General features: G+C 30.4%; 1 protein-coding gene across 2 annotated transcripts in view; it reads left to right on the top strand.

The window, feature by feature from the left end:
• The first annotated feature begins 264 nt into the window (after nucleotides 1-264).
• sd (TEA domain transcription factor 1 homolog scalloped) overlaps nucleotides 265-8,009 on the top strand; it is a 335,698-nt gene continuing 327,953 nt past the window's right edge. The window contains exon 1 of one of the 2 annotated variants that reach the window (XM_072522586.1): nucleotides 265-419. Coding sequence is in view for 1 of the 2 variants with exons in the window: in XM_072522584.1 (XP_072378685.1) it covers nucleotides 969-978 (10 nt within the window). In the remaining variant the exon portion in view is untranslated. Of the gene's footprint in view, nucleotides 420-572; nucleotides 979-8,009 lie in introns of those variants that run through there. The other variant, XM_072522584.1, reaches the window with a different exon arrangement.

Below are 8,009 nucleotides of genomic sequence, written 5' to 3'. Positions count from 1 at the left end.
TATTTTTTATTTAATAATCTAAATTAAATACTTTAATTTTCAAAGACTATTGCATTTACAACATATTCAAAGGACTAAAAATGTTGGAAATATTTTTGCATGTTCGGAATTATTTAGAGAAACCTTTTTAAAGAAATCTACTAGTAGCTGAAGAAATTCAATTATTACAACAGAGATGGCGCGGATATCGAAAAAGGTTATTTTTATTCCTCATGACAAGCAGTCGGGGGGATTGTGAAGAAAACTGGCTTTAGAAGGCTTACTATGCGCAGTATGAGTGCGCGACAGTCTTTGCGTTATCCAGATTCTTTGTACCATTCCTAGCATACCACAAACAGACAAACTCCTCGTAATAACGGACCAAAATCCGTCCTAATTATTCAATAAACTTGGCAAAGAGGCTCTTATTTTCAATTTTGGTAAGTACATAACAATTTATGATTGTTTTTCATACAGTTTTAGCGTTGTTTTGGCCTAAATATCCGTTAGAATGTCAGCAATGTGTCTACAATTCCAACAATACTTTACATACTTGTCATGCTTGCTCTTACGAACTGCAGACGACCGGGAACGAGCGGTGTCGTTTGAATTTCGAATTTTAGTTTTGGGAAAAATCGCCTAAGATTAGCACTCATTATCTATGCGAAATGTCTAACAAGTGATATTCTTTGTGATAAGTAAAACCTCTTTAAGTGAATTGTTTCGATAGACGGTAGTGACTACGATAAAGGCGGCGCGTATACATTGTTTACTACAAATTGTGTTGTTGAATACTGCCAGTGTTTTTAAATTACTAAAACAGTAATTTTTACGGCTGTAATCGGATGTGTTGTGATTGTGAAAAAGGGACTCTTTCCAAGTTTTATAGTGATATTTCGGCTGCAGTGTCTGCTACCGACGGATAAGAGCTTTGGATTATTGTTTTACTTTCTTGTTACATTTCTCTACACAAGAATTTTTATGAAGGAATGTATTTAGGTATATATAAACAAATATTACTTAATACCTCACAACAAAACATAATTACACAGCTGCAAAGTTTTAGATTCATGAGATTTAGTTTGAATAATGTTGTTACACAATTCTTTGACTACATGCAACTAATAAGTTTAATGAATTATTAGGAACACATTAATAAATCTTTGATATTTGATAATTAATAATTGATTAAATGCAATGTTTGATAACAATTGTTTTGTAAATAAAAAATACTTTGGTATTGAATAATTAATAAATATTTTGATCTAATGTATAATAGGCAAATTTAAATTTATAAAAAAGAAATAATTGATTAGTTTTTGTTCCTTTTACACGTTTACATGATTAAAAAGTAATAATGGTTTTACATAAGATATTTAGTTATATATCAAATTATGTGTTTTGTTTAGTTCTCCAATCAACTTTATTATATGTGTCCACATTTCTTTGATTTGTCCAATTGTCCATTTTCTTGTTTACATCTATCTAAATGTTTGAATATTTAAAATTTGAATCGTCCAACATTTCTCTCAGCATAGGTATTTTTTATAGTTTAGGAGTAATTCCATTTAAATCATTTATCTTTAAAAATAATCAAATAATCACTCTACTTTATATTTTATTTAATGAATTGTCTTCTTTTCTTTCCCCTTCCTGTATTTGATCCTTACAAGAGTTTTCTACAAACATATTTCAATACTTAGTATTTAATAGTATTTTTTCATGTTTTCGTAATAATTAGAAACGTAAATGACTTAATAATTAATTTATCTAGTTCCAAGGGTAATTCACTTTTGATTTTTTTTTTCAATGTAGGTACTGTTTTAGTATACCTACTTAGATGTAAGTAACACTTACTAGTTTCTGTCAAAAACTTTAAAGGAATTATTGTCGTATTGTCCTAGGCTTTTAATTTAATTTTCTTTATTTACTATACATTTAATGCAATCTTTTTTGTATGCTCACTTTTTTATTAACAGGTGTTGATCTATTATTGCAACTTTTACCATTAACAAGTGATTTTGATCTTGATGTTTATTTATGATGATATAAATTTATATCTTTGTTATGCTATATCCTATAACTTTAAAATATAGTTTTTTCATGTTTTCTCTTAGTATTTTTGAATCATATTATTTTCTTGTTTCTATTTTTATTTTTTTTTGCAATCATTTCATTCTTTTTAATCCTTTTGCACTACTTTTATTGTTCATTTGTAATTATGTGGACATAAAATTATATTTTCAACAAATTTATGTTTCTTCAAAACACAAAAATGTAGATTTTCTGGTTTTATTCAAAATCTTATTTTTATGATGAGAAATGAGTATTATTTTGTATTTTTATTGTTTATTATTATTGTTTTCAGTCTGCCATATCTATGGACTATGCTAACAATTTTCACCAATTTTCTTTAGATTTGTTGTTAATTTTTACACCTTTCTATTGAATGTCTTCCCGGATTGTTTATATATTGAGCAAAGTATTTTTTATTTGCTCATTGAGTTAATGTAATTTGAGTATTTGGAGTATCATATCCAGTCCATTTAGGTTTAAGCACATTTTAAGTTATTTTTATATATTATTTCTATTTAGCTTGTCTGTTAATACATTCCCCTATTGTTGGTGGGTTCTTAACTGTACCTATTTATGGATTAAGTGCTAACAGGGAGTACTTATGTAAACACATTTAGAAAATGAATCCAATATTAAAAGTATTCTGAAACATTGGGTGATCTGTCATTGAATTTTACAAGTAAACCTTCCTATAAACATTCATGATACTTAGGTTCTGTTGTGATTGATATACAGGTTATTGAGTGTGGTGTCTAAAACTAATAAAACAATTTTTATTCTAAGCAGTTGTTGGAATTCTGACACATAAATATCACAGGTCACTTAACACTGTGACACTTCCATGATATAAAAATCAGGTTCTTTAAATCATTCAGGAAAATCCAAATTCAGTAGGAGAATAAATGCTCAACAGGTAAATGTTAGTCACAAAATCCTTTGAAATATTCTTGTAGAAAATGTATTGTATCCATAAATCCAGTAATGATTATTCTCCAGCCATCTGCAGTATCACCAATAGTTTTTAGGAAAAATTGCGAACTATATTGTTTACTGACAAAATCATCTTCTCCAGACATGGTAATATGAATTTTCATCATTATGAGGTGCCTTTTCAAATTAGGAGGCATATGTGGTTTATTGATGATCTTCCTCCTCAATATTTTGCAGTAATAGTACAACAATTTGTCTAGATTGTTAGACAGGACAGGAAAGTTACCTGAACATAACCGGACATCCGAATGTTAGTGTATGGATATTTATAATTATCAGTTACCAGTTTACACAACAAGTTTACATCATATAAAATGTAATATTATTTACAACATAAAACTTAATGTACAAAACTCTTATCAAACCTGTTCTCACTGATGCCTCAGAAACATGGACATTGATGAAAAGTGCTGGAGAGCCTGTTTTGAACATAAAATTTTTAGATATATAAATATGGCGCAGGCACTATAATTTTGAGTTCTACTGCCTTTATGGTCAACCTGATGTTATTAGACCCATCAAAGTAAATAGGCTGGGTTGGCAGGAGAATGAACGAGTTGGAGCCTCCAAAACATATTTATAACCAAAAACCAGATGGAGGACAAAAGATAGGTGGGCCCAGAGTACGATATAAGTACCGCATAGAGAAAAACCAAAAAGTATTGAGAGTATGACACTGGAAAACCAAGGTGAAGAATAGGAAGAAATGGGGACTGATCCTGGAATAGAACAGACTAACAATGGGTTGTAGAGCCCAATTCGATTGGTTATTTGCAATACTCTTCACTACCTATTTCAATTTGTTAGATATCAAATGGAGCTTTACATTATATCCAAAGTACACATTGAAAATCTGGTCTGCAATGTACAACATTTATACCAGAATTTGTCGTATGTTCATTTTTATTAATTTTAGAAACCAATGGCGTCACACACACACAGGTTTATAGGAATTTTTACTTTTAAAATTGAATGTAGAATCACAATATTTCAGATTACTTTGGAATAAAAAACTCTGTGTTCCTGTTTTCTATTATTTTACATCTAAGATTATTTTACGTGTCTTTTTGTGTAGGCGTCTACCATTCATTGTCTTGTCAGGTGAGATGTTAGGAAGTCAGGATTAAATTGTCCCTTTTTAGCAGCATTGCATATCATTTCATAAGTATTAATTCTCATTGGCGAAGATTACGAAGCAAGACATCTTTTTACATCCTAGACCACTTTTACCATCTATATTTCCCTCTAGTTGTCGACAAGTGTATCGTTCTCATCTTAATATGTGCTCTTTTTCCCAGAGTAATTTTCTCAGAGGGATAGAGGGATAAGCTAGATAAACTAGGTGGGACGAATAAAATGGGAAATGGATCTATACCTAATGAAAACGAAAACAGAAATAACTAAGTCAATAAAGATTCGAAAACTGGAATGTTTTGGGCATATCAGACTTCCAGAAAAGTATAACCTTCTACACTTTATAATAAAGGGCAATATTTCCGGAAGATCAGGCCCAAGCTGAAAAAGAACATTCTGACTTCGAAATCTACCCACTGATCTATTTCAAGCTTCCACAAATAAAATTATTATAGTCAATATAGCAAGAAAAGTTTTAAGACGTAACTCATTGGGCTTATTAGTCGTTGGTGTTTGCAGAATTTCGCACGTGCAGTTGTGGGTAGGACAATAAAAGTAGAGCGAAGTGAATTTTTTGGAAACCCTAGATATTGATGAAGAGCTTCACCATATCTCGATTTTTTTCATTAAGTAGTTGGATTGTTTCTGCATACTTCTTATCTGGTCCTGTGAGTTTGTCATATGCAGATAGTGTGCAATGTTAGGGTGTCCTAATTATGGTGGGTTTTGTATTCTCCAATCGTTTATAGTCTAGTTCTTCTAGATTTTTAAAATTTTTTTTAACGACAATATTTTGTTGCTATATTTTCGACAAATAATTTTACCATGAAACATCAAGTTGTTATTAGGTAGTTTATTAATAATTTCATTTACCCAACTATTTATTTTTAGTAGTTTTAACACAAAATTATTAACATTGACGTTATAATTTCCACTTCTATCGTTCTCAAAATACAAACATTATTAGTAAATAATTTCTTTAAAAAACTGTTTTTTTAGTATTTATATTAAACTATAATTGATAAATATCTTTTCTGTATCAGCAAAACTGACGAATACAATTTTGTAAAAGATATTACTGTATCGTATTTAGGGCCCAGTGGTATCTTCATAGATCCATTAATAAATTTTTAACTGATCTCAGTTTATCTAAAAATATTTGTCGAGTTTGGCAGGCATGGTAAAAAGCCATCTTATTTAATTGTGGGGTTCAGTAGAGAAATCAGCCAATTTTGTGACAGTTCTAATAGGCTGACGTCTGGATCTTAGTCTTAACTGTCTTTGATCTAGTCCAATGATGTCTGTGTTTATCGGAAGTGCTGGGTTTTGTTAGCATTTTTGAACTAGAGTTTTGAGTGCGGCTAGTCGTCTTGTTGTAGATAGAGTTATGTTACTTAGAACTGAAAGCCATTGGGTTGGTGTGGACTTAGTAGTTCTCGTTATGAGCCTCATTGTTTCGTTTAACTGATTACAACTGTCATTGCGAGTGTTTATTTTAGCTGCAGTCTTTTCCCAATGCTTCTTGAATGTTAGAATAGTGTTACACCGAAGTATTTTGGATTCCTATTGTACTTTAGAATTGTTCTTTCGCGTTCTATATTTAGTCCTAATTTACCTTGTGGTTATTAAAATGGAAAGCCGTGACTTTGGTATTAAGCCCCATTTCTTTAAAGTAACTTCTAACTGTATTTGGTTGTGCTGCTATGGTGGATTCAGCGTTTTTTATGACTTCTTCTTGGGCTGCCAGGGCCATGTCGTTGGCATAGGTAAATTTCCGTAAGATGGTAGTGAATACATCTGATATATAAATATTAGAAAGCTGGGTAGACATAACTGACCCTTTTGGTAGGCTGTTTTTGCATATTTCTGAATTTACTAGTTTCCCATTGAGGTGCATTTAGAAAAGTCTGTCACTTAACATTGGGTTTATCAGATTGTTGAATGAACGACATGTTACCTACTGTCTGGTATATTTTAAATAAAATATCCTTTTTCCACATTGTGTCGTAGGCGCAGGTTAGTTCTATGAAAGCTACTGCTATTTTAAGTTGCTTTTGATATCCTTTCTTAATAAATGTTGTTAGGGAGAGGACTTGATCGCCACAGTTTCTTCATGGCATGAATCCATCCTATCCAGCACATTATTAAGTAAAATGTGACCTTTACTAGGTGATCTTTTTTTATTTTAACTTACTAAAAGTTCCATAAAATCATTTTATTAAGATTTATCATATTCGATAGACACCAAATGCTCCTTGTCTGTCATATATACTTTTTATTATGCCATATATAATTTTTATTTTAGAATTGTGATATTGACTTTGAATTGGGATTTTCAGCTAATCAATTTTTTTTATTTTGTTAATATCTGTCTATCTCAAGTTTTGTTTTCTTATCTAACCATTCATTAAATAATGTATTATATTGCTGATTTCAAAGTTTTTTGCACCTAATCTTTCAATAGTGTAATCGATGTATTGGTATAGATATTTTTTTTTAACTGCAAAAATTCATTTCTGTCTACAAAGGATATTTAACCCTTCGAATGGATTTACTTATATGATGAATAACCACATATATACTGATTCTCATCATAATTGTTTGCAGATAAAAATAGTATTGTGTCCATTTTTAAAAGTATTTTTTAACTATTATCTTAATCTATTCTCGGAACCCCTTGGTACTGCAATCTATATCTTCTATAGTTATCTATTCTTATTATGTAAGTATATATTAATTGCATATTGTTATTATAAACTAATAATAAAAACGATAATTTGAGCTATAGAAATAAATTTTTCTACAGAACTACAGTACTAGAAGAAGAAATTAAATGTTTAAGCTACAATGTAATATTTCATAACAAATTTCTTGCTTCCTGTTTTATGTATATTTATTTCTTATGTGTGTTTTAGCTAACCATTATATTTTTCTTTATACGTCTTAGTTGTCAATTTAACCTATAATTTTTTAGTATGTTTTCTCTGGTATCTTTTGTAAATTTTTGTAACTGTGTCTTCCCACTAGGTACTTAGTTGTATACCCAAGATACACTCCTGGTCAAAAAATCCGGACACTTGCATTTTGCATGTTTGTTTTTTAATTTTGTCTGTGTATAATTGTTTTAATGGGGAGGAAGTAAAAAATAGTAAAAAACGTTCACTCATAACAATAAAAACGGGTGTTTTAATGTTTTTAAATGATCCCGTCACCATATAAACAAAATTTTGATATTTAGCATAAGTGATATTTTATTTTGTTTGTTAGCAACAGATTTTTTGAATATTTTATTGCACTTGCCATAAGTTTCTCGTTTATTCTGATAAATTCAGATCACTCTTCATTATTGTTTTCAATTGGTGTTAGTATAACTCCCGAAAATACTTAATGCAAAAGTTGTAGCATTATATGAAGATTATCGCAGTATACGTTTTATTGCAACTGATTTGGATATTGCCAAAATTACGATGATCTTACGAAGTATCGTCAGACTTTAGAATCTACTAGTGGACCAGAATCAGGCAGAAACGATTTCCTCATTACGGAACCGCTCTTTACCGTCAAATGTTCTCTCTAGTCGTTTGTTAGAAGCTCGAGGAACTCGTATTGTCATATTGTCGATTGTCGTATCAGCTTGTAGTTCTGACATAAATCCATTAGAACATTTATGGACATTATAGGGAAAAGCATTAAAAAGAGGCAACCATTGCCTGGAACGATTTAAGTGCTGAAAATAGCGTTGAACTAAGAATGGGAACATATACCGCAAGAACAGATTCAACAACTTATTGCAAGTATGCCTAAGCATATTAAAATCCTCCACAGATGTA

Source organism: Diabrotica undecimpunctata, chromosome 2 (genome assembly GCF_040954645.1).
Source record: "Diabrotica undecimpunctata isolate CICGRU chromosome 2, icDiaUnde3, whole genome shotgun sequence".
NCBI lineage: Eukaryota > Metazoa > Arthropoda > Insecta > Coleoptera > Chrysomelidae > Diabrotica > Diabrotica undecimpunctata.
The sequence above is the reverse complement of the archived record's forward strand: the minus strand, read 5'-3'. Positions and strand labels throughout refer to the sequence as shown.